This window comes from Anolis carolinensis, unplaced genomic scaffold (assembly GCF_035594765.1).
Source record: "Anolis carolinensis isolate JA03-04 unplaced genomic scaffold, rAnoCar3.1.pri scaffold_15, whole genome shotgun sequence".
NCBI classification, from domain to species: Eukaryota; Metazoa; Chordata; class Lepidosauria; order Squamata; family Dactyloidae; genus Anolis; species Anolis carolinensis.
In genome coordinates, this window is record NW_026943826.1 from 6,142,867 (window position 1) to 6,170,117 (window position 27,251).

Here is a 27,251-nt window from a genome sequence, read left to right on the forward strand (position 1 = left end):
TTTAGTTATTATTATAAAATGCCCCACCCCTGTTTAATTCCCTGGAATGAGAATAGAAAAATTGCTTCCTTTTTGCTTCCTCCCCGTCTGCCAGCCCTGTAACTCTATCAGAAGACACTATCCACAAAAAAAGGAGCAAAGGGCAGGCAAATGAGATTATTTGCTGGAGAAAGTTAAGAAAGGCAATGACTCAGCATCCCGGGAATAGCTGCAGCATGACTCAGCAGGCCGAACACAGAAAAAAGCTATCAGTCGGCCCAATTCCTGTAACAGAATAACGACTTGTTCCCCTGTTTTTGCTTTTCTGTGAACTTCAAGCGCTCAGCGTCATGGCTTTCACCAACAGGATTGCTACAACTCATTTCTAAGGAATCAGTAGTTCTGCAGAAAACTCAAATTTTAATGAGATGTTAAGGATAGCTGGAAAAATACCCCAATTGATAATATTGTGGAACCAACTACTTCCTCAAAGGATGACAGAATATTTTAGAAGCATTTAACGTACCAGTGAAGACATGAATAGAAGTTGGATTTAACTTGCAGAATTCATGAGCTAGATGCTTTCTACGGATCTCTAGATCTTCTAGCGTGAGTCCACAATTAACTTCCACCAAAAGGTGGTGGAGTTCAGGACCTAGACATTCTTAAATTCTCTCTGGGATTCTCTAGGTCTTTTAGCACAACTCCATGATCAACTTCCACCAAAAAGTTGGTGGAGTTGAGGACCTAGAAATTCTTAAATTCTCTCTGGGAGTATCTAGGTCTTTTAGCATGACTCCATGATCAACTTCTATCAAAGGTTGGTGGAGTTAAGGACCTAAAAATTCTTAAATTCTCCCTGGCATTCTCTAGGTCTTTTAGCACAACTCTATGATCAGCTTACACCAGAAGTTGGTGGAGTTGAGGACCTAGAAATTCTTAAATTCTCTCTGTTATTCTCTAGGTCTTTTAGCACAACTCCATGATTAACTTCCACCAAAAGTTGGTGAAGTTGAGGACCTAGAAATTCTTAAATTCTTTCTGGGAGTATCTAGGTCTTTTAGCACAATTCCATGATCAACTTCCACCAAAAGTTGGTGAATTTGAGGACCCAGAGATTCTTAGATTCTCTCTGGGATTCTCTAGGTCGTTTAGAATGATTCCATGATCAACGTCCACCAGAAGTTGGTGAATATGAGGACCAGTGGTTGGTGGAGTTGAGGACCTAGAGATTCCTAGATCCTCTCTGGGATTCTCTAGGTCTTTTAGCACGATTCCATGATCAACTTCCATCAAAGGTTAGTGGAGTTGAGGACCTAGAAATTCTTGTTTTCTCTGGGAATATCTAGGTCTTTTAGCACAAGTCCATGATCAACTTCCATCAAAGGTTGGTGGAGTTGAGGACCTAGAAATTCTTGTTTTCTCTGGGAGTATCTAGGTCTTTTAGCACAACTCCATGATCCACCAAAAATTGGTGGAGTTGAGGACCTAGAAATTCTTACATTCTCTCTGTTATTCTCTAGGTCTTTTAGCACAACTCCATGATCAACTTCCACCAAAAGTTGGTGGAGTTGAGGACTTAGAGATTCCTAGATCCTCTCTGGGATTCTCTAGATCTTTTAGAATTATTCCATAATTAGTTTTCACCAGAAGTTGGTGAATTTGAGAACCCAGAAATTCCTAGATACTATCTGGGATTCTCTGGGTCTTTTAGCATGACTCCATGATCAACTTATACCAAAAGTTGGTGAATTTGAGGACCCAGAGATTCTTAGATTCTCTCTGGGATTCTCTAGGTCGTTTAGAATGATTCCATGATCAACTTCCACCAGAAGTTGGTGAATTTGAGGACTCAGAAATTCCTAGATCCTCTCTGGGATCCTCTAGGTCTTTTAGCACGATTCCATGATCAACTTCCACCAAAAGTTGGTGGAGTTGAGGACCTAGAAATTCTTAAATTCTCTCTGGGAGTATCTAGGCCTTTTAGCACGATTCCATGGTCAACTTCCATCAAAAGTTAGTGGAGTTGAGGACGTAGAGATTCTTAATTCTCTCTGGGATTGTCAAGGTCTATTAGTATGACTCCATGATCAACTTCTACCAAAAGTTGGTGGAGTTGAGGACCTAGAAATTCTTAGATTCTCTCTGGGATTCTCTAGGACTTTTAGCATAACTCCATGATCAACTTCCATCAAAGGTTGGTGGAGTTGAGGACCTAGGGGTTCTTAATTCTCTCTGGGATTCTCTAGGTCTTTAAGAATTATTCCATGATCAACTTCCACCAGAAGCTGGTGAATATGAGGACCCAGATTCTCTCTGGAATTCTCTAGGTCTTTTATCACGACTCCATGATCAACTTACACCAAAAGTTGGTGGAGTTGAGGACCTAGAAATTCCCAGATCCTCTCTGGGATTCTCTAGGTCTTTTAGCACGATTCCATGATCAACTTCCACCAAAAGTTGGTGGAGTTGAAGACCCAGAGATTCCTAGATCCTCTCTGGGATTCTCTAGGTCTTTTAGCACGACTCCATGATCAACTTTCACCAAACGGTGAATTTGAGGACCAAGAGATTCTTAGATTCTCTCTGGGATTCTCTAGGTCTTTTAGCACAACTTCACAATCATCTTCCAGCAAAGTTGACCCTGTTCCATTGCCTGGATCCAACCTATCTTCAGGAGGACTTACCGCTTTCTTGGACTTCTTTTTGGTGGACCTTGCCTTCTTGGCTTTCTCCACAACTGCATAGAGGGCCAGGCAGAGCCGTGCCATGCGAGGTAAGTCGCAGACGTTGATCTCAAACTCCAGCCTCTGGCCCCACACCGGCTCCGAGCAGACGCTGACCTCCGAGCTGGAGACCATCTTGCAGAGCATCTCATGGCCATGGTACAGGCCTGCCTGGACCACCAACTGGAAAGGAAGGCAGGGCAAAATGGAAGAACGACATAGCTGAGTTTCCAAGGAAGAATTTGGCATGGATGGAAGAACCACAGAGTCACATCATCACAATCTATTCCTGTGTTCGGCTTCAAATTGTGCTCACAGAATCATATATTTGGAAGAGAGACCCGGCACCATCCAGTCCAACCTCATTCTGCCATACAGGACGACACAATCCAAGCCATCCCAACAGACAGCCATCCAGCCTCTGTCTAGAAAGCATTTGGTGCAGTGGTTCAAACAATAGGCCATATATTCGCAGAGCAGAGTTTGATTCACTCTCAGCCCAAGAAAGCCCTGTGATAGGTTCTCCTTAACTACTGGAAGAGACACAACAATGTGTTTATTTATTTTGTTTATTTATTTACTTTATTTCTCCCCATGGGACCTCACTCACAATCATATGACACAATCCATATATATAAAAGGGTAATGAAATTTTGGCCTAGGACAAAACAACAAAACTATACATCCCAGAAACACTAAACTTGTCAGCACAACCCCTCATCCATGCCTCTACGTTCATTCAACAACAAAAAAAGAAAAATAAAGTCCTAATTAGAGGGAGAGGAATAATTGTTTTTATCCAATTGCTGCCAGTTAGAAGGCTAAGCTCTGCCCACTTGGTCTCCTAGCAACCCACTCAGCCCAGGGGACAGGCAGAGTTAGGCCTCACTTAGGCCTCTTCCACACTGCCTATAAAATACAAATTATCTGATTTTAACTGGATTGTATGGCGGTGCAGACTCAAGGCCCTTCCACACAGCTATATAACTAATTTATAATCTTATATTATCTGCTTTGCACTGGATTATCTTGACAATACACTGCCATATAATCCACTTCAGTGTGCATTTTATACAGCTGTGTAGAAAGGGCCTTATATAATCCAGTTTTAAGCAGATAATATAAGATACTTTATTTCTCATACCACCATACTTCGCCACAGCAACGCGTGGCCGGGCACAGCTAGTCTATATCTATATATATAAAAGAGTGATGGCATCACGGCAGCGGGCAAAACAACAAAAGTAAACACCCCACAACCTCGAAAATTGACATCACAACCCCTCATCCATGCCTCTAGGTTAATACAACAAAAAGAAAAGAAAAATAAAGTCCTAATTAGAGGGAGAGGAATAATTGTTTTTATCCAATTGCTGCCAGTTAGAAGGCTAAGCTCCGCTCACTTGGTCTCCTAGCAACCCCCTCAGCCCAGGGGACCCTTTACCTTAATTACCACCAATTCCTCAATACTTTATTTCCCATACCACTATACTTCGCCACAGCAACGCGTGGCCGGGCACAGCTAGTGCAATCTATTTACAATCGGCAAAGATAAAAAAAAAATTAAAAACAATTTTAAAACAATTAAATATGCGCATCATGGATACAAGTTGAAATACAGTTAAGATATAATAAATACAATTAACACTGTGTTTAAAATTCTACTGAATCCCACCCACAACCTCCCCAGCAGCGTGACCCTCATCCTTTCGCAAAGCCCTGCTGGCAAAAGTCTGCTATTAGAAACAATAATTTTTCAACACAATCTGGCTCTGCATCGAGCTGTTTCTTTGGCCTGCTGAACAGATGTGAGTTCCCTGAAATGATGATGACGATGATGGCTTTATGTGCTGATTCCTGTGAATTCCGGATATTTTGCCTACATTTGGGGAAGCAGCTGCTTTAGAAACACTCAGAAAACAGGGGAATTCCAGACAGGAAACAATCAGGGCCAGCAAGCAGCCAGGCTTTGAAACTGCAAGGCTATTCAATGCTAATCAAGCTGGCCAATGACAACATTCACACTTTCCTCCAGCAGACAAGTGTTATTTCTCCCAATAGGGACATTCCACAAACATATAAACCACACTTGCCGAGTTTCCAACAGACCTCACAACCTCTGAGGATGCCTGCCATAGATGTGGACAAAATGTCAGGAGAGAATGCTTCTGGAACATGGCTATACAGCCCGGAAAACTCACAGCAATCCAGTGATTCTGGCTATGAAAGCCTTCAAAAACATACTGTTGTTTTTCTTTTTGTGTGTGTTTTTGTTTGTACTGTATTGCATTGTATTGTATTGTATTTTATGTCTATGTTTTTAAAGCATTTGATGTGTTTTATGTCGTTTTATATTTATACTAGCTGTGCCCAGCCACGCGTTGCTGTGGCAAAGTGGTGGTGGTATTGGTTAAAAATTGTTCTGTGTAATTTTTATTTGACTTTATTTGCATTTTTTAATTAATTTTATTGTAAGTTATATTTTTATTTATTATATTTTATTATTTTCTTGTATTATTTTTAGTTATTTTCTGTTATTATAGTATTTTATTGTATTATTATGCAATTATTCCTCTCTCTCTAATTAGGACTTTATTTTTCTTTTCTTTTTGTTGTATTAACCTAGAGGCGTGGATGATGGGTTGTGTTGTCAAATTTCGAGGTTGGGGGGGCTGTAGTTTTGTTGTTTTGTAGGTCGCCATGATGCCATCACTCTTTTATATATATAGATTGCCATATTGTTTTAATTCATGGATTGTATTTTAAGCTATGTTGATGTTGGGCTTGTAAGCAGCCCTGAGTTCCTTCGGGGAGATGGAGGTGGGATATAAAGTTATTATTATTATTAGTTTTAAAATGATTACAAATATTGAGGGAAGGGTTCAAAATGAATATTCCAATACTCAAACCACTACACTAAATAGTATCTGGGGAAGGAGCTTTTGAATTTCTTGCAACAATTGAGTATATCAAGGACTCAATGCTTGCCTAGCATGTTTTCTACAGGCAGGAATGCACTCGTTTTGGAGCTTACACCTGGGTTTTACAGTCAAAAATATGACAGTCTTAAATTTCTATTAAAAATGCCTCCTGCACACTTCTGATCAACATCCTTCCCTCCCCCTTCCTGAAGTGAGATATTTCCTTTTAGACAGACAAACTGAATGAAAACAATACCCTGGTAGGGGAGAAGTTCATCACATGATCTGGGGCTTTTTGATGTCAGTGTTATTTGAGTACAAGCGATAAACTACTCCTGTACAGGAAGCGACACTGCTGCAAAGCTTCCAGCTCAAAGGGAATATAAAACTAACACTGTTCAAAAAACATACTGACCTTCATCCGCTCGTCCGCATTCACTTTACTGCCCTGCACCAACTCAATAGAGTAAGGTTGCTCAAGGGACCACAGAGACACCGACATTGGCTAAAAGGGACCAGAGAAGAACAATGAGATTACAAGACAAAGTATGGCCAATTCTATCTGCAATGCTAAAAGATGTTAAAGCATATGTGCCTTCAAGTCACCTATCACACAGCAACTCCATGGATTTCTAAAGGTTGTCACTTCTTTCCTCTGAAATATAGAATAATAATAATAATAATAATAATAATAATAATAATAATAATAATAATAATAATAATAATAGGGTTGTTGTGTGTTTTCCAGGCTTTATGGCCATGTTCCAGAAGTACCGAGTCAATGATATTCTTGAGCTGGAGGTCCCTTATCTCAATAGGGTTTGCTGTTATCCATGGTTTCACATATCCATGCGAGATACAGGAACATACCGTATATACTTGAGTATAAGCCGACCTGAATATAAGCCGAGGCACCTAATTTTACCACAAAAAAACTGGGAAAACATTGACTCCAATATAAGCCGAGAGTGGTAAATTTCAGAAATAAAAATAGATACCAATAAAATTACATTAATTGAGGCATCAGTAGGTTACTATGATGGTTTTATTGATATTGATGTTTTACTGTTAGAATAATTGTTTTATCATTTTATTGTTGTATGTTTTCGGGCTTGGTCCCCATGTAAGCCGCTCTGAGTCCCCATTGGGGAGATGGGGCGGGGTATAAAAATAAAATTATTATTATTATTATTATTATTATTAAATGTTTTTGAATATTTACATAAAGCTCAAATTTAAGATAAGACTGTTCAACTCTGATCATATCATTATTCTCATCTTCTTCAATGTAAATGTGCTTATGTATCCTTTTAATAATAATAGAGTAGAATAATACATGTAGTAATACTAATAAATACAATAAAATAATACTAAATAGAGTAAGCGCAGGCTGGAGAGCAGCTGCAATCAATCACTGCAATGAATCACTCTGACCAGGAGGTCATGAGTTCGAGGCCCGCTCGGAGCCTATGTTTGTTTGTCTTTGTTCTATGTTAAAAGGCATTGAATGTTTGCCTTATATGTGTAATGTGATCCGCCCTGAGTCCCCTTCGGGGTGAGAAGGGCGGAATATAAATGCTGTAAATAAAATAAATAAATAAAATAATAAATATAACAATAATAAGATCAGAGTGAAATAATGAATGTATTAATAAAATAATAATAATAATAATACAAATAGAGTAAAATAAATGTAATAGTAGCAACAATAATAGAGAAAATAATAAATGTAATAATACCAATAATATTAGAGAAAAATAATAAATGTATCATATATTCTCGAGTATAAGCTGACCCAAATATAAGCCAACCAGGACCCTCATCCGAGGGGGGCTTTTTCAGTCTTAAAAAAAGGGCTGAAAAACTAGGCTTACATTCGAGTATATACAGTACTTAGGAAAAGCTTCTTAAGACTTCTGAAAAATGGGGTGCCATGAAAGACTTCACTTATGTTGTGGTTTCACAGACAGGGAAATAAACAGTTCTTTGATGAATTTCTCTTCTCTGGGATGAGGCTGTTTAGGGTCGTAGTAGGGCCATGCCTTACCTTTTTCTTAGGGACTGGAGGTGCTTTGCTGGCTGCTTTTATAGGATAGGAAATCCCATTGGTCTGCTCTTCCCACAAAGCCGAGATGGAGGAGGCGTGTACCATGGTGAGGTGGGGAAGGAGGCCGCGGCAGAGGCAGTCGCGGATGTACTGTGGAGAGGCACCATGCAGAGCGGACATCAATACCCAGAAAGTTCAAAAAGGGATGGGAAACAGTGCAAGAATTGGGAATGGAGATGATTTTGAGCAGGCATGGCCTACTTCCTCCCTTCTCCAGCTTTGAGATGACGGCCTACTTTCTCTCTTTCCAACTTTAAGGCCTACTTCCTCCCTTCTCCAGCTCTGAGAAGAAAGTCTACTTTCTTCCTTCCCTAGCCCTCAGCAGAATGCCTATTTTCTTCCTTCTTCATATTTGAGAAGGTCTACTTCCTCTCTTCCCCAGCTCCATGAAGGCCAGCTTTCTCCCTTCTCCAGCTCTGCAAAGGCCTGTTTTCTCCCTTCTCCAGCTCTGATAAGAAAGCCTATTTTCTCCCTTCCCCAGCTCGGAGAAGGCCAACATTCTCCCTTCTCCAGCTCTGAGAAGTAGGCCTACTTTTTTCCCTTCCCCAGCTCTATGGAGGCCTGCTTTCTCCCTCCAACAGCTCTGAGAAGAAAGCCTACTTTCTCTCTTCCCCAACTTTGAGCAGGCCTACTTCCTCCCTTCACCAGCTCTGAGGCCTACTTTCTCTCTTCTCCAGCTCTGAGAAGAAGGCCTACTTTTTCCCTTCTCCAGCTCTGAGAAAAAAGCCTACTTTCTCCCTTCCCCAACTTTGAGCAGGCCTACTTCCTCCCTTCGCCAGCTCTGAGGCCTACTTTCTCTCTTCTCCAGCTCTGAGAAGGCCTACTTTTTCCCTTCTCCAGCTCTGAGAATTAAGCCTACTTTCTCCCTTCCCCAACTTTGAGCAGGCCTACTTCCTACCTTCACCAGCTCTGAGGCCTACTTTCTCTCTTCTCCAGCTCTGAGAAGAAGGCCTACTTTTTCCCTTCTCCAGATCTGAGAAGAAAGCCTACTTTCTCCGTTCCCCAACTTTGAGCAGGCCTACTTCCTCCCTTCGCCAGCTCTGAGGCCTACTTTCTCTCTTCTCCAGCTCTGAGAAGGCCTACTTTTTCCCTTCTCCAGCTCTGAGAATTAAGCCTACTTTCTCCCTTCCCCAACTTTGAGCAGGCCTACTTCCTCCCTTCACCAGCTCTGAGGCCTACATTCTCTCTTCTCCAGCTCTGAGAAGAAGGCCTACTTTTTCCCTTCTCCAGATCTGAGAAGAAAGCCTACTTTCTCCGTTCCCCAACTTTGAGCAGGCCTACTTCCTCCCTTCGCCAGCTCTGAGGCCTACTTTCTCTCTTCTCCAGCTCTGAGAAGGCCTACTTTTTCCCTTCTCCAGCTCGGAGAATTAAGCCTACTTTCTCCCTTCCCCAACTTTGAGCAGGCCTACTTCCTCCCTTCGCCAGCTCTGAGGCCTACTTTCTCTCTTCTCCAGCTCTAAGAAGAAGGCCTACTTTTTCCTTTCTCCAACTCTGAGAAGAAAGCCTACTTTCTCCCTTCCCCAACTTTGAGCAGGCCTACTTCCTCCCTTCGCCAGCTCTGAGGCCTACTTTCTCTCTTCTCCAGCTCTGAGAAGAAGGCCTACTTTTTCCCTTCTCCAGATCTGAGAAGAAAGCCTACTTTCTCCGTTCCCCAACTTTGAGCAGGCCTACTTCCTCCCTTCGCCAGCTCTGAGGCCTACTTTCTCTCTTCTCCAGCTCTGAGAAGGCCTACTTTTTCCCTTCTCCAGCTCTGAGAATTAAGCCTACTTTCTCCCTTCCCCAACTTTGAGCAGGCCTACTTCCTCCCTTCGCCATCTCTGAGGCCTATTTTCTCTCTTCTCCAGCTCTGAGAAGAAGGCCTACTTTTTCCCTTCTCCAGCTCTGAGAAGAAAGCCTACTTTCTCGCTCCCCCAGCTCTGCGAAGGCCTGCTTCTCCAGCTCTAAGGACTTTCTCCCTTCCCCAGCTCTGCAAAGGCCCACTTCCTCCCTTCTCCAGCTCTGAGAAGGCCACATGGTAATTTTTTTCGAAGAATCTAAGTAAAGTTTACCTTTTCCTCCCGCTGAGCTGAGAAAGTGTGACCTGCCTGAAGCAAGAAGGGGTATACATACCTGGAATTGGTACAAGGGGTGGTTTCCATAGAGGTATTCATATTTCCCATTAATCTGCAAAGCATAATCTTCAGGGCTGTTGATTTTTTGGTGACGGAAAACAGTCGCTTGCTTCTTGATGGCATAGCTCATAAGGGTTGCAGGGTACTCCTTGGGCGAGATCTGGAAGGTAAAACTTTCCTGCGGGACCCAGAAAGGAAGAACAACTCAACGTGTGTTTCTTTTTCAAACTTTTTTGATCAGTCCTAATCTGAGAACACATTTCCCGCTTTTCCAGTTGACGATTGTGATCCTCAATTAGAAAACAGCAAAATGTGTAGGCAGGAAGCAGCCAGGCTTCGAAGCTGCAAGGCTATGCAATGCTAATCAAAGTGGTCAATTGCAACATTCACACTCGCCTCAAACAGACAGAAGTTCTTTCTCCCACCCTGGACATTATTCCACAGGTGTATAACACTCCCTTTCCTAGTTTATTTTATTTTATTTTATTCCTAGTTTATTTTATTTCCTAGTTTATTTATTTTCCTATATAAAACTCTACTTGCTTAGTTTCCAACAGACCCCTCAACCTCTGAGAATGTCTGCCGTAGGTGTGGGCGAAATGTCAGGAGAGAATGCTTCTGGAACATGGCCAGACAGCCCAGAAAACTCATAACAAACCAAATTTTGTAGCAATTGACATTAAAATAAGGATCACAACCAAGGCTTGAGTTTAAATTACAGTAGAGTCTCAGTCATCCAACATAAACAGGCCAGCAGAACGTTGGATAAGAAAATATGTTGGATAATAAGGAGGGATTAAGGAGAAGCCCATTAAACATCAAATTAGGTTATGATTTTACAAATTAAGCACCAAAACATCATGTTAGACAACAAATTTGACAGAAAAAGTAGTTCAATAGCAGTAATGCTATGTAGTAATTACTGAACGTACGAATTTAGCACCAAAATACAGTATCACGATGTATTGAAAACATTGACTACAAAAATGCGTTGGATAATCCAGAACGTTCGATAAGTGAGACTCTACTGTATATAAAACTCCACTGGGCGAAATGTCAGGAGAGAATGCTTCTGGAACATGGCCAGATAGCCTGGAAAACTCACAGCAAACCAAATTTTGTAGCAATTGCCATTAAAATAAGGATCACAACCAAGTCTTGAGTTTAAATTATACTATTTGTTTATATTTATACTCTGAATGTTTAGTTATTATTATTGTCCTGGTTTTAATTCTGCTGATGTGTATTTATTGTTTTATGTAGTTATAATGTTTTGAATTTATTGTTCTGTGTTTTAACTTGTGTTGTTGGACTTGTCCTCATGTGAGCTGCCCAAGTCATTTTGGGGAGATGGAGGTGGGATACAAAAATAAAGTTGTTGCTGCTATTATTATTATTATTATTATTATTATTATTATTACTAGCTGTGCCTGGCCACGCATTGCTGTGGCAAAGTGGTGGTGGTATTGGTTAAAAGTTGTTGTGGAATTTTTATTTGACGTTATTTGTATTTTTTTAATTAATTTTATCGTTTTTATTTATTATATTTTATTATTTTGTTGTATTATTTTTAGTTATTTTGTTGTAGTATTTTATTGTATTAATTTTTTAGTGTTTATTATTATTTTTATTGTATTATTTGTATTTGTATTTATTTTATTTTTTATTATTTTATTAACACTGGGCTCAGTGGGTTGCTAGGAGACCAAGTGGGCGGAGCTTAGCCTTCTAAGTGGCAGCAATTGGATAAAAACAATTATTTCTCTCCCTCTAATTAGGACTTTATTTTTCTTTGCTTTTTGTTGTATCAACCTAGAGGCGTGGATGATGGGTTGTGTTGTCAAATTTCGAGGTTGGGGGGCTTGTAGTTTTGTTGTTTTGTGGGTCGCCGTGATGCCATCACTCTTTTATATATATAGATTATTATTATTATTATTCTACCTATAAGCACACACACACACTTCTAAAATCAACTCAAAATATTATGTTAAGGCCCTTTGGTTATACTGTTTCTATCTGTTTTAGTATCAAAGCTGTATTTTAAAAATATGATTGTTTTAGTATTACTGTAGTATCAATCAGTTGCTATGTCGGGTATGTCTGCTGGTATACATTGTATTTGGTATGATTGCAATGCCAATGGCTTGAAACAAATCATATATGTCTTGACTGCCTTCTTTTCCGACTTTTGTTGCTTCGCTGACATCAAGGCAGCCAAGTTTTTGCTCATATGATCATGTTCCTACACTCTGGACCTTTGGAAAGAAATATTTCCCTAACTTTTGTTAGGGAAAGTTTATTATGCCATGTCTCCATGCTGTGCAGTCCGGGGAGTTATAGTTTCCCAAGGTCCATTTGCACCATGGAATGAATGCTCTTGGACCACACTTTAAATACCATAGCTCCATACTATGCGTTCCTGGGAGTTATAGTTTCACAAGGTCAATACACTTCTCTGGGTGCATTTGCACTGGAGAATAAATGCAGTAGGGACCAATTTTAAATGCCATTATTATTATTATTATTATTATTATTATTATTATTATTATTATATTATGACACAGCAAACAAGGTAGATATGCTGGATTTCGTATCACAATATCACAAGTCGACCACTTCCCAAGTGTCTAGGACTGTGTGATGTATTTTCGGATGATGCGCGCAGATCCCAGCAGGGTGGCCTATTGCAGTTGGCAGATCGTAATTTTGTCAATGTCTATTGTTTCCAAATGCCGGCTGAGATCTTTTGGCACAGCACCCAGTGTGCTCATCACCACCGGGACCACCTGCACTGGTTTCTGCCAGAGTCCTTGAAGTTCAATCTTGAGGTCCTCATAGCGGCTGAGTTTTTCCTGTTTTTTTCCGTCAATGCGACTGTCACCTGGGATGGCGACATCAATGATCCAAACCTTTTTCTTTTCCACAACTGTGATGTCTGGTGTGTTGTGTTTCAGAACTTTGTCTGTCTGGATTCGGAAGTCCCACAATATCTTTGCGTGCTCATTTTCCAAGACTTTTGCAGGTTTGTGATCACACCAGTTCTTTGCTGCTGGGAGGTGGCACTTGAGGCATAAGTTCCAATGAATCATTTGGGCCACATAGTTGTGCCTCTGTTTGTAGTCTGTCTGTGCGATTTTCTTACAGCAGCTGAGGAGATGATCAATGGTTTCATCGGTTTCCTTGCACAGTCTGCATTTTGGGTCATCAGCTGATTTTTCGATCTTGGCCTGAATTGCCTTTGTCCTGATGTCTTGCTCCTGGGCTGCAAGGATCAGGCCTTCTGTCTCCTTATTCAGGGTCCCATTCGTGAGCCAGAGCCAGGTCTTCTCCTTATCAGCTTTTCCTTCAATTTTGTCAAGGAAGTTTGCATGCAATGTTTTGTTGTGCCAGCTGTCAGCTCTAGTTTGTAGTGCGGCTTTCTTGTACTGATTTTTTGTCTGCTTTGAGGAGTTTCTGATTTTTTACTTCAATCAGAGCAGGTTCTTCACTTTGCTTTCCATCTTCTGCCAGGGCATGTTCTTCTTCTTTGACTGCTTCTTTTACTTGTAAGAGTCCTCTGCCCCCTGATCTTCTAGGCAGATATTATTATTATTATTATTATTATTATTATTATTATTATTATTATTATTATTATTATTATTATTATGTCATGTCTCCATGCTGTGCAGTCCTGGGAGTCATAGTTTCCCAAGGTCCATACCCTTCTCTTGGTGCATTTACAATATTGAATGTATGCCCTTGCACCCCACTTTAAACGCCATGGCTCCATGTGATGGAGTCCTCCTGGGAGTTATAGTTTCCCAAGGTCCACACCGTTCTCTGGGAGCATCTACACTGTGGAATGAAAGCGGTTGGACCTTACTTTAAATGCCATCTCTCCATGAGATGGTCTTGGGAATTGCAGTTTCCCAAGGTCAATAAACTTTCTCTGTGTGCATTTACTCTATGGAATGAATGCAGCTGGAGCTTACTTTAAATACCATAGCTCCATACTATGCAGTCCTGGGAGAATAAGAATACAGTAGAGTCTCACTTATCCAACGTTCTAGATTATCCAAAGCATTTTTGTAGTCAATGTTTTCAATACATCGTGATATTTTGGTGCTAAATTCGTAAATATACTAATTACTACATAGCATTACTGCGTATTGAACTACTTTTTTGTCAAATTTGTTGTTAAACATTATATTTTAGTGCTTAATTTGTAAAATCATAACTTAATTTGATGTGTAATAGGCTTTTCCTTAATCCCTCATTATCCAACATATTCACTTATCCAACGTTCTGCTGGCCCGTTTATGTTGGATAAGTGAGACTCTACTGTATTTGCAAATATGTTTTAACATCCATACATCACAGCAAGCCAATAATCCTCATTAAAACAAACCAGAGTGTTCACTAATGGTGTCCATACAAAGTCCAAGGTGCTCAACCCTACCCACAAAATCATCGATTCAGTGCCCTGCTGATCCTTCAAATGGTTTTAAAGCTGATAGTATTCAAAGAGCACACAGACTCACCCCTCCACTTTCAAACTTGACGTTGACAAAAATGTTCTTATTGGGGAACTGGAGCAGAGACCTTCCTCCCAGTCCATTGGCCAAAGGCTCCAGTTGGACTGGGAAGCTGTATTCCATCCAGGCCTTCCAGCTTAGCTGCTGCCGCCGGGCCGCTCTCTCCTCGCAAAAGTGCTGCATTTTGACACGGAAGTCGTCCACTTCCAGATCTCCCAGAGAGTCAAACTCATGCAAACCTGGACAATCAGAAAAATCAACTAGGCAAATAGGTCTCAGGAGACTTTTGAGGTCACTAAGTAGAATCTGTGAACAAGAGAAGCTGACGATCAATCACTCTAAAACCAAAGTGATGGTATTTTCCAAAAGGAAGCAAATACATAAATGGAAATTGGATGGCCACTCAATAGAGCAGTGTCATAGCTTTAAATACCTGGGCATACACTTCTCATATAATGGTAACTGGAAGAGCCATATAGAGAAAGCCATGGAGGTCAGTGAAATCAATCCTAGCCTTTGGGAATGATGTGGAACTGAAAAATATGGATTTTTAGACATATATTGTATGCACATTAGAAGCAGTAAAATGTAGAAAAATCAAACTCTCTCTCTCTGTGTTAGATTTTAGGGATGCACAAGCTGACAGGACAGGGGGGAGAAGGGGGGGCCGGTTATCTAAACATTCCAGTGTGGGTTCGTTCCTGGCACGGCTAAATGGAAGGAGAGCAGACAGGTCAAAGTAGGCCTCTTGATGGATTTCTTTTGGTGTCTGTAGCTTGCTATAAGCTTTTAGGTAGCTTAGATTGGAAAATGCTGATTGTGCATATTTATGCCCATGTATGTAAACATGTGAAGTGACGTACTAATGACGAGATGTATGTAAAAGCATGTTCTTTGTCTGAAAATGTATAAAAGGCGAGTCCACGCCTTGATCGTGGCTCTGGTTTTTCTTTCGGAAGAGATTCCACTTCCAGAGTCTTCAACTGAATATAATAAACCGGACTTTTTGGGCCTCTCAGAAGGATCTCTCTTGTTATCTCTCCCTTCATCTACAACAGGAAAACAAAGGGAGGCTCCTTGGTATGTCCCACAGTAAAGATTTTTGCTGCTAAGATTTTACCTCAGCTGTTATACGAAGCAGAAATTTGGGGACAGGGTAATACAAAACAGGTTGGATGTATTCAGAATAAGTTTGCAAGAGCTCTTTTAGCCCTTCCCCCTGGGACTCCAGCTGCCTTGTTAAGGCTTGAATTGGATCTTCCCTCACTTAAGGCCAGAATGCATAAGCTTAACATTTCATACGGGAAGAGACTTCTGGGAATGGAGGACGGGAGTATAACAAAGCAATGCATGATGGAGCAGTATAAGCGAAGAGGATGGGTTCAATACTGGCAAGCCTTGCTACATCAGTATTTTGATGGGTCAACAACAACTCTAATGCATCTGGACAAGAAGGCGATTAGAGACAAAATCTTTGAGATGGATGCAGCTGACAACCTGCAGATTAGTAAACAGCAAGGTTTCTCTACCTGGTATCCCCGACTAAAGAGTGACCAATATTGTCAGCAATATTTTCAAGACCTAATGTCTGCAGTCCTGAGGAAAGCATTTACAGCCCTGCGCTTCCAAACAATGCCATCAAACTGGCTAGAGGGAAGATACAGAGGGATCCCCCATGTCCAACGACTTTGCATTTGTGGCACGGGGGAAAAAGAAGATCTAACTCACTATCTGCTACACTGCCCCTTGTATAATGTGTTGAAATGGGAATGACTGTATATAGAGTTGTTTAAATGTAATTGAGTTATAGTGTTGCAATGTGAGCTGGAGATTGCATCATGCACTGTCTGCTGTCCACTATGTGAGTGTGTAAAGAGTTAACTGTGTATTGCATCAGACAGCAGAGGTGGTTATAAATAGCTCCCTGTGTTATCTGTTCGCTCTCTGCTCTCTGCTCTCTGCACTCTGTCTGTATATATCGTCTTGAGAGTTTTTCCGTTTGTTAGTAAACCTTTTGTAGATAGCCAAACAGGCTTCAGCCTCTTTATTGGTGCCAGTGATTCTTCGTTGATCTTCCGCTACATGTGTGTTTATCCAAACTGCGCGCTTTGACATAATGATCTTAGGAAAAATCTCCTGGAAACACTCTTGGAAGAAAGGGCAGCATGGCAACAATCTGCTGTGATCTGCGACTTGCTAGCAGCTTATTCCAAAAATATAACACTAAAGGTTGCCACATTTGCAATTGCAGCCCAAAAGATCAGAGGTAAGGTAGCAAAATCCATATTTGAGGTCAGAAATGGAAATGGTGATGGTTTGGGATGATACAAATCAGACACTAAAAGGACAATGGGTTCCCCTAAACTATGAAGACCAAAATCCACTGCTTGTGGTGATATGAAAATAATCAAACAAACTCAATGTATATCCAAAAATCAATGTCTATCCAAAAAACAGGACTGTCCCAATCGCATATAAGTAGAAATCAGCAGTTCTTCTCTTGAAGTATAAGGACAAGTTTTTCATGTGAGTAAATGTCCTGTTCTTTATTGTCTGAGTAGACTCCAGTTTCCATATAACTTGACTCAAACCTGCAACCGGTTTCGACTCACAGGAGTCTTCGTCAGGTGGTTGGCTTTACCTCCATGTATTTTGAACCAATAAAGATATCATCATCACCTGATCAATGGATTAACTGTATAAGTAACTAGCTGCTTAGAACTGGATTTTATGAGGCCCCTTCTACACAGCTGGATAAAATGCACATTGAAGTGGATTATATGGCAGTGTGGAGTCCAGATAATCCAGGTCAAAGCAGATAATATAAGATTATAAATGGGTTATATAGCTGTGTGGAAGGACCTTGAGTCTACACTGCCATATAATTCAGTTCAAATAAGATAATCTGTATTTTATAGGCAGTGTGGAAGAGGCCGAAGTGAGGCCTAACTCTGCCTGTCCCCTGGGCTGAGTGGGTTGCTAGGAGACCAAGTGGGCGGAGCTTAGCCTTCTAACTGGCAGCAATTGGAAAAAAAACAATTCTTCCTCTCCCTCTAATTAGGACTTTATATTTCTTTTCTTTTTGTTGTATGAACGTAGAGGCATGCATGAGGGGTTTTGCTGCCAAGTTTAGTGTTTCTGGGATGTGTAGTTTTGTTGTTTTGTCCCAGGCCGAAATGTCATTACCCTTTTATATACATAGACTAGCTGTGCCCAGCCACACGTTGCTGTGGCGAAGTATGGTGGTATGGGAAATAAAGTATTGAGGAATTGGTGGTAGTTAAGGTAAAGGGTAAAGGTTTTTCCCTGACATTGTCCATTATAAATGGGTTATATGGCTGTGTGGAAGGGCCTTGAGTCTACACTGCCATATAATCCAGTTAAAATCAGATAATCTGTATTTTATAGGCAGTGTGGAAGAGGCCTAAGTGAGGCCTAACTCTGCCCTTCCCCTGGTCTGAGTGGGTTGCTAGGAGACCAAGTGGGCGGAGCTTAGCTTTCTAACTGGCAGCAATTGGATAAAAACAATTATTCCTCTCCCTCTAATTAGGACTTTATTTTCTTTTTGTTGTATGAACGTAGAGGCATGGATGAGGGGTTGTGCTGCCAAGTTTAGTGTTTCTGGGATGTGTAGTTTTGTTGTTTTGTCCTAGGCCGAAATTTCATTACCTTTTTATATATATAGATTGTATGAGCCATTTCCACCCTATACTCGCCACAGAATAAAACTCCTTGCAGAGTACATGGGGCAATAAAGACAAGCTGTGAGTATTATAGTCATTTTTTGGGTTCACTGAATTTGTATTCTATATATGTTCTATTATTCATGTCATGATGTAATACTACCTTTAGCCACTATCTATGTCCCCTTAGGATCCACCTACCCAGAAAATTGATGGTGAACTTCTCACCTTAAAAGTTGAACCTTTTCTGTTTATTTAAGTAATCTTTTTTGTAAACTTTCTTTACAAATTGCTGGTTTGCAAGTATATATTTATGATGTGTATTATTTGTAGACCCAACCGCCTGACGAAGACTCCTGTGAGTCGAAACCGGTTGCAGGTTTGAGTCAAGTTATATGGAAACTGGAGTCTACTCATATATAATAAAGAACAGGACATTTACTCACATGAAAAACTTGTCCTTATACTTCAAGAGAAGAACTGCTGATTTCTACTTATATGCGATTGGGACAGTCCTGTTTTTTGGATAGACATTGATTTTTGGATATACATTGAGTTTGTTTGATTATTTTCATATCACCACAAGCAGTGTATTTTGGTCTTCACAAATCAGACACTGTCATTGTTATGTTGCTGCTATCATAATTTTAAAGAGCTAGTTTTAATTTTTGAATAAGTTTTAATGTTTTTATTGGAAAGTGTTTATAAAGGTTGTATATTACTGATGTCATGGCCTATGGCTAGAACAATAAACAATTCATTCATTCCTGCTTCTTGGCAGGGGGTTGGACTGGATGGCCCATGAGGTCTCTTCCAACTCTACTATTCTATGATTCTATGATTCTATAGACTAGGGGAGCCTGATGGCGCAGAACACGCCCACTCACCTTTGCCGATAAGGAGGCTGATCTGAGAACTGATCAGCTTTTTGACCCGGTCGCCTTCACGGGCCACGAGCCGCAGGACTGGCAAGAATGGCTGGATGTCGCAGAGGCGCCGCTGCTCGTCTTCCAGCTCTTGCCGCTCGGCCGTCTGGTTGATGCAGGTGAAGACGTACGACTCTGGGTCACTGAGCATGTGGAAGAAGGGCTCGCATTGGGCATGGTGCCAGACCAGCTGGAGACAAAATTGACAAAATAAAATCAATTTATTTAGGCAGCTCAAAGATGGTGCACTCCAATTACTGTGTTCCCTCACTACACTTTTCACGGATTCACTGTTTCGCAGTTTTTCAATAAACTCTAAGACTATTATAAATCACTAGCTGTGCCCGGCCACGCGTTGCTGTGGCAAAGTATGGTGGTATGGGAAATAAAGTATTGAGGAATTGTTGGTAGTTAAGGTAAAGCACGGGGCTGTGGCGCAGACTGGAGAGCAATGAGTCACTGACCAGGAGGTCATAAGTTCGAGGCCCGCTCGGAGCTATGTTGTTCGTCTTTGTCCTGTGTTAAAAAGGCATTGAATGTTTGCCTAATATGTGTAATGTGATCCGCCCTGAGTCCCCTTCGGGGTGAGAAGGGCGGAATATAAATGATGTAAATAAATAAATAAATAAATAAAGGGTAAAAGTGTGGAGTCCAGGTAATCCAGTTAAAGCACATAATATAACATTATAAATGGGTAACATAGCTGTGTGGAAGGGCCTTGAGTCTACACTGCCATCTAATCCAGTTAAAATCTGATAATCTGTATTTTATAGGCAGTGTGGAAGAGGCCTAAGTGAGGCCTAACTCTGCCTGTGCCCTGGGCTGAGTGGGTTGCTAGGAGACCAAGTGGGCGGAGCTTAGCCTTCTAACTGGCAGCAATTGGATAAAAACAATTCTTCCTCTCCCTCTAATTAGGACTTTATTTTTCTTTTCTTTTTGTTGTATCAACCTAGAGGCGTGGATGATGGGTTGTGTTGTCAATTTTTGAGGTTGTGGGGTGTTTAGTTTTGTTGTTTTGGCGGTCGCCAGGATTCCATCACTCTTTTATATATATAGACTAGCTGTGCCCGGCCATGCGTTGCTGTGGCAAAGTATGGTGGAATGGGAAATAAAGTATTGAGAAATTGGTGGTAGTTAAGGTAAAGGGTAAAGGTTTTCCCCTGACGTTAAGTCCAGTCATGTCTGACTCTGGGGGTTGATGCTCATCTCCATTTCTAAGCCGAAGAGCTGGTGTTGTCCGTAGACACCTCCAAGGTCATATGGGATGACTGCATGGAGCGCCGTTACCTTCCTGCCGGAGCAGTACCTATTGATTCACTCACATTTGCATGTTTTCGAACTTCTGGGTTGGCAGAAGCTGGGGCTAACAGTGGGGGCTCTCTCCGCTCCGCCAATTCAAACCTGCGACCTTTCAGTCCAGAAGTTCAGCAGCATAGCGCTTTAACACGCTGCGCCATCAGGGGATATTATTTGCTAAAGGTTGTGAATATACAATATTTCTGATTTTTTTGTCTGTGTTAGCTGGCCCTGATTGTTTCCTTTGTGGAATTTGCAATTTCCCTGCTTTCAGAGTTTTGCTCTTTATATACTGTCCTGGTTTTAGAGATTATATTGTTCTGTATTATTCCATCACAGTAATTATTTCATGTTAAAGTAGAATCTCACTTATCCAACATTCACTTATCCAATGTTCTGGATTATCCAACGCAGTCTGTCTTTTAGTAGTCAATGTTTTTGTAGTCAATGTTTTAAATTCATTGTGATATTTTGGTGGTAAATTTGTAAATACAGTAATTACAACATAGCATTACTGTGTATTGAACTACTTTTTCTGTCAAATTTGTTGTATAACATGATGTTTGGGTGCTTAATTTGTAAAATCATAACCTAATTTAATGTTTAATAGGCTTTTCCTTAATCTCTCCTTGTTATCCAACATATTCGCTTATCCAACGTTCTGCTGGCCCGTTTATGTTGGATAAGTGAGACTCTACTGTAATCATATTTTTGCTCCTTGAAAGATTGTTGTTAAAAGGAAGGAAAAAGTGCCAAAGTTTCTGAAGGAAAGCAGCTTCTTAATGAAACAATTTGTACAATTTCTGGCTTTCCTTTATGAATGAGCCAGGAAATGTCATCTTAAAAAAACTCAAGTGTGTTAAGCAACCCAACAAAAAAAAATATGGAGAAGGCTTTTGTTCGGGTTTGTTTAACAGTTGAAAAATATTGTTTTAAAAACCACAATTGCTGTTCCAGAGCCAGGAATTGGAGAAAGCGAAACTAATAACTTTATTCCTCCTTTTGATCTTGCAAAGAGAAGAAAGGCAAGCACAATACTCTAAAAACTCAGGAAGCTTAGCCGCATCAAGGCTGAAATCCATGGAAGCATTACATCCAAGTCCAAACAAAACTGACCAGACTGAACAAGCTAAGGACAAGATAGTTTAAAGCAAAGACGTCAAGTCATTCTGATTATGATGATATGTATTTATATTTTGCTTCCTCTCTTTCAAAAGAGACTCAAAAGGGCTAACGTTAAAAACCATACACAAACATTAAAATAAAACAAAGTTTCTGGAGTATTAACAACTACTTTCCAAGTAAGTATGGTATACAGGAACAAAACTATTTTCAAATTTTGTTACATGGTTTAACAAAATAATAATAATAATAAGCACAGCAGACAAAAAACCAGTACAAGAAAGCCACACTACAAACTAGAGCTGACAGCTGGCACAACAAAACATTCCATGGAAAGTTCCTTGACAAAATTGAAGGAAAAGCTGATAAGGAGAAGACCTGGCTCTGGCTCACGAATGGGACCCTGAAGAAGGAGACAGAAGGCCTGATCCTTGCAGCCCAGGAGCAAGACATCAGGACAAAGGCAATTCAGGCCAAGATCGAAAAATCAGCTAATGACCCAAAATGCAGACTCTGCAAGGAAACCGACGAAACCATTGATCATATCCTCAGCTGCTGTAAGAAAATTGCACAGACAGACTACAAACAGAGGCACAACTATGTGGCCCAAATGATTCATTGGAACTTATGCCTCAAGTACCATTTCCCAGCAGCAAAGAACTGGTGGGATCACAAACCTGCAAAAGTATTGGAAAATGAGCACGCAAAAATACTGTAGGACAGGGGTCCCCAAACTAAGGCCCGGGGGCCAGATGTGGCCCTCCGAGGTCATTTACCTGGCCCCTGCCCTCAGTTTTATAATATAATATATTGTATATACATATAATATTGATAATATTATTATAATGTAATACAATATAACAGTAATAATAATACCATATAATAATATTAATTATATATTCTATATTACATATAATATTACTAATAATATTACAGTACAGTAGTATATAATGCTAATATTGTGCTATGCTAATAATATAATATATTGTATGTACATATAATTTGTAAGCCACTCTGTGTCCCCTTTGGGGTGAGAAGGGTGTGATACAATTGTAGTAAATAAATGCAGTAAATAAATAAATAATAAATAAATATATTTTAGACTTAGGCTCGCCCAATGACTTGAAGGCACACAACAACAACAACAACAACAACAACAACAACAATCCTAACTAACTTGACTATCTCATTGGCCAGAATCAGGAGCACACTTCCCATTGAAATCCTGATAAATGTATGTTGGGTTAAAATTGCTTTTATTTTCAAATATTGTATTGTTCTTTCATTGTTCTTGTTGTTGTTTTTACACTACAAATAAGACATGTGCAGTGTGCATTGGAATTTGTATTTTTTTTTTCAAATGATAATCCGGCCCCTCAACAGTCTGAAGGATTGTGGACCGGCCCTCGGATTAAAAAGTTTGAGGACCCCTGCTGTAGGACTTCCAAATCCAGACTGACAAAGTTCTGGAACACAACACACCAGACATCACAGTTGTGGAAAAGAAAAAGGTTTGGATCATTGATGTTGCCATCCCAGGTGACAGTCGCATTGACGAAAAACAACAGGAAAAACTCAGCCGCTATCAGGACCTCAAGATTGAACTTCAAAGACTCAGGCAGAAACCAGTGCAGGTGGTCCCGATGGTGATGGGCACACTGGGTGCCGTGCCAAAAGATCTCAGCCAGCATTTGGAAACAATAGACATTGACAAAATTACAATCTGCCAGCTGCAAAAGGCCTCCCTGCTGGGATCTGCGTGCATCATCCGAAAATACATCACACAGTCCTAGACACTTGGGAAGTGTTCGACTTGTGATTTTGTGATACGAAATCCAGCATATCTAGCTTGTTTGCTGTGTAATAATAATAATAATAATAATAATAATAATAATAATAATAATACATCACACAGTCCTAGACACTTGGGAAGTGTTCGACTTGTGATTTTGTGATATGAAATCCAGCATGTCTATCTTGTTTGCTGTGTAATAATAAAATAATAATAATAATAATAATAATAATAATTATTATTATTATTATTTATTTATTAGCAACATTTGTATCTCGCCCTCACCCCAAAGGGGACTCAGGGCAGCTTAAAAGTTATATATACATACAATATATTATATTATTGGTATAGCACAATATAAGCACTATATAAGCATTATATATTATTACGGTATATCTATCTAAGTATCTATATATATAAAAGGATAATGAAATTTCGGCCTAGGACAAAACATCAAAACTACACATCCCAGAAACACTAAACTTGGCAGCACAACCCCTCATTCACACAACAAACAGCTCCAGGTACTCCAGAAACCGGCCAGGCTTTGAGACTGCAAGGCTATTCACTGCTATTCCACCTGGCCAACAAAGGATTCCCATAAGCCGGGCAAAGCTAGTTGTACTATATATTGCAATATTATTAGTAATATTACATGTAATATAAATATACAATATCCTACGTCTTCGCTCCCAAAGGAGAGATTGGCGGAGACAAGAGACAGAGCCTTCTCGGTACTATGTTTTTAAAGGCATTGCCTAGGTAGAGTCCCCTCCGGGGTTGACAAAGGTGGGATAAAAAAGCCGTAAATAAATGAATAAATAACATTAAAAATAATCTAATATGTAACTTAAAACACAAAGTATACAAACATTGTGTTATCTCTGGCTGACATCACTCTTGTTAATGTTTGATGGTGGAAAGTCCAGCATTTCCCTGTATCTATAGGGCTCACTGTATATACTCGAGTATAAGCCTAGTTTTTCAGCCCTTTTTTTAAGACCGAAAAAGCCCCCCTTGGCTTATACTCGGGTGAGGGTCCTGGTTGGCTTATATTTGGGTCAGCTTATACTCGAGAATATATGGTACATTTATTATTTTTCTCTATTATTATTGGTATTATTACAGTTATGATTTTTCTCTATTATTGTTGCTACTATTACATTTATTTTACTCTATTTTTATTATTAATGCATTTATTATTTCACTCTGATATTATTATTATTATTGTTGCATTTATTATTTTACTCTTTTACATGTATTATTTTCCTGTATTTATTATTATTATTATTACATGTATTATTTTACTCTATTCTTATTAAAAGGATACATAAGCACATTGACATTGAAGAAGATGAGAATAATGATTTGAACAGAGTTGGACAGTCTTATCTTACATCTGAGCTTTATGTAAATATTCAAAAACATTTAACCTACTGATGCCTCAATTCATGTAATTTTATTGGTATCTGTTTTTATTTCTGAAAATTACCACTCTCGGCTTATACTGGAGTCAATGTTTTCCCAGTTTTTTTGTGGTAAAATTAGGTGCCTCAGCTTATATTCGGGTCAGCTTATACTCAAGTATATACGGTATGTTCCTGGATCTCGCATGGATATGTGAAACCATGGATAAAAGCAAACCCTATTGAGATGAGGGACCTCCAGCTCAAGAATATCATTGACTCATGCTGGAGGACTGAGGATAGGATGAGAGCAGGCATATTTGGCCAGAAATTGATAAATGTAACCGAGGATATCGGTCCCACAAATATAAGGGTCGTTGTATGTTTTCCGGGCTGTATGGACATTTATTTATTTATTTACAGTATTTATATTCTGCCCTTCTCACCCCAAAGGGGACTCAGGGCCGATTACAATGAACACATATATGCCAACAGACAAACAACATATATAGACAGACACAGAGGCATTTAACATTTTTTTCCAGCTTCACGATTCCGGCCACAGGGGGAACTGTTGCTTCACCGTCCACTAGTGGCTGTACTTCCTAATTCCTTTCCTCATGTTTTGCTGGCAGTTTTATGATGTTGTAAATTAGTTAAATTAGCCTCCCGCATAAAGCGTACCTAAATTTCCCTACTTGACAGATGCAACTGTCTTTCGGGGCTGCATAGGTCAACAGCAAGCCGGGCTATTTAATGCTTGGGGGCTTAACCCGACCCGGGCTTCGAACTCATGACCTCTTGGTCAGTAGTGATTTATTGCAGCTGGTTACTAGCCAGCTGCGCCACAGCCCGGCCCTAAGCCCGGTTCCAGAAGTATTCTCTCCTGACGTTTCGCCCACATCTATGCCAGGCATCCTCAGAGGTTGTGAGGTATGGGTTGTTCTTGACCATTGTAAGGCGGCTTAGCTGACAAAATGAGGTACTTTAGGAAAGTACAAATGGAGATGCTGGGACATTGAAACTGGGAATCATAACTGGGAAAGATACAATAGGTGTTGCTTTAAAAAAAAAATCTTGTTTGCATTGAAGGAATTGTTTTCAAGCTGCCTGGTGTCTCATCTAGTTTTCCCTGAAGGAATCTACCAAGAAAGCCTCCACCCAACTAGTGCCCTTATCAGCGATCTGACATGCACTCAAGGGGCTGAAAAGAGGATCTTTTTCAAAAGGGGAAGCACAAAACCCGTTATAAACGAGGTCAAACACCACTTCCCAGAGGCTGATGAACCAACAGTTTTATCTGGATGTAGTGAAGGGATGTTTTCATTCAAAATAACAGAGTCAAAAAACATGGGAGAGGTTCCAGAAACCACTACAACCCCAATGAACGATTCACCTGGCCCAAATTTGGCCCACACAGACTCCCTATTACACACTATGTCCTGATGTGTGTTGGGGGAGGATGGGCCACAGATGATGGGATTTTCAGTACCTTCACCCACTTCCACAGATCACTGCGACCTCCACAAATGACGGCACTGGACCAAACTTGAGGCACAAAACCCCCACGACCACAGAACATACTGGAGGGGTTTGGGGAACTGACCCACCCACATGGGAGTTGTAGTAACCCTGCACCCAGTTGTAGTAACCCTGCAACTCCACCAGTGACTGATCTGGAACAAACTTCGAACACAGAACGCTGGTGACCACCAAAACATGGAGGTGTTTGTGGGGGGATCGATCCACCCGTGTATGAGTTGTAGTTCACCCTGCACTTTGAACCCCACCAATGTCAGATCTGGACCAAACATGGCACACAGAACCCTGGTGACCAACAGAACATACACTACACTGAAGACATAAAGATGCTCAAATGTGATGATTCCTTTGAAGATTCAGTAAAAGGTTCTTTTTCTAACTTTTAAAGCCCTACACCAACCATTGTGGTCATTCATATCACAATCAGTGATGATGATTATGATGATGATGATACGTAGTTTTAGAAGTGGTAATAATAATAATTAGAAGTGGTAATAATAATAATAATAATAATAATAATAATTTTAATCTGAAGCGTATCTTGTTTGCTGTGTCATACAACGTCGTTGTGTCAATAATAATAATAATAATAATAATAATAATAATAAGACTGTGCAAGGAAGCTGACGAAACTATTGATCATATCCTCAGCTGCTGAAAAGCAAAGTGAAGAACCTGCTATGATTGAAGTCAAAAATCAGAAACTCCTCAAAGCACAGCAGACAAAAAACCAGTACAAGAAAACCACACTACAAACTAGAGCTGACAGCTGGCGCAACAAAAAATTGCATGGAAAGTTCCTTGACAAAATTGAAGGAAAAGCTGATAAGGAGAAGACCTGGCTCTGGCTCACGAATGGGACCCTGAAGAAGGAGACAGAAGGCCTGATCCTTGCAGCCCAGGAGCAAGACATCAGGACAAAGGCAATTCAGGCCAAGATCGAAAAATCAGCTGATGACCCAAAATGCAGACTGTGCAAGGAAACCGACAAAAACATTGATCATATCCTCAGCTGCTGTAAGAAAATCGCACAGACAGACTACAAACAGAGGCACAACTATGTGGCCCAAATGATTCATTGGAACTTATGCCTCAAGTACCACCTCCCAGCAGCAAAGACCTGGTG

At 40.3% G+C, this 27,251-nt stretch overlaps 1 protein-coding gene across 4 annotated transcripts in view; it reads right to left on the reverse strand.

Annotated features, from left to right (window-relative positions):
* Positions 1-27,251, reverse strand: part of pik3cd (phosphatidylinositol-4,5-bisphosphate 3-kinase catalytic subunit delta) — an 81,948-nt gene that overhangs the window by 35,773 nt on the left and 18,924 nt on the right. For all 4 annotated transcript variants that reach the window (XR_010001392.1, XM_062965991.1, XM_062965993.1 and 1 more), the window contains exons 3-8: positions 18,929-19,157; positions 14,365-14,597; positions 9,843-10,022; positions 7,674-7,823; positions 6,042-6,131; positions 2,667-2,888 (exon numbers count right to left, since the gene is read on the reverse strand). Coding sequence is in view for 3 of the 4 variants with exons in the window: in XM_062965991.1 (XP_062822061.1) it covers positions 2,667-2,888; positions 6,042-6,131; positions 7,674-7,823; positions 9,843-10,022; positions 14,365-14,597; positions 18,929-19,157 (1,104 nt within the window). In the remaining variant the exon portion in view is untranslated. The remainder of the gene's footprint in view (positions 1-2,666; positions 2,889-6,041; positions 6,132-7,673; positions 7,824-9,842; positions 10,023-14,364; positions 14,598-18,928; positions 19,158-27,251) is intronic.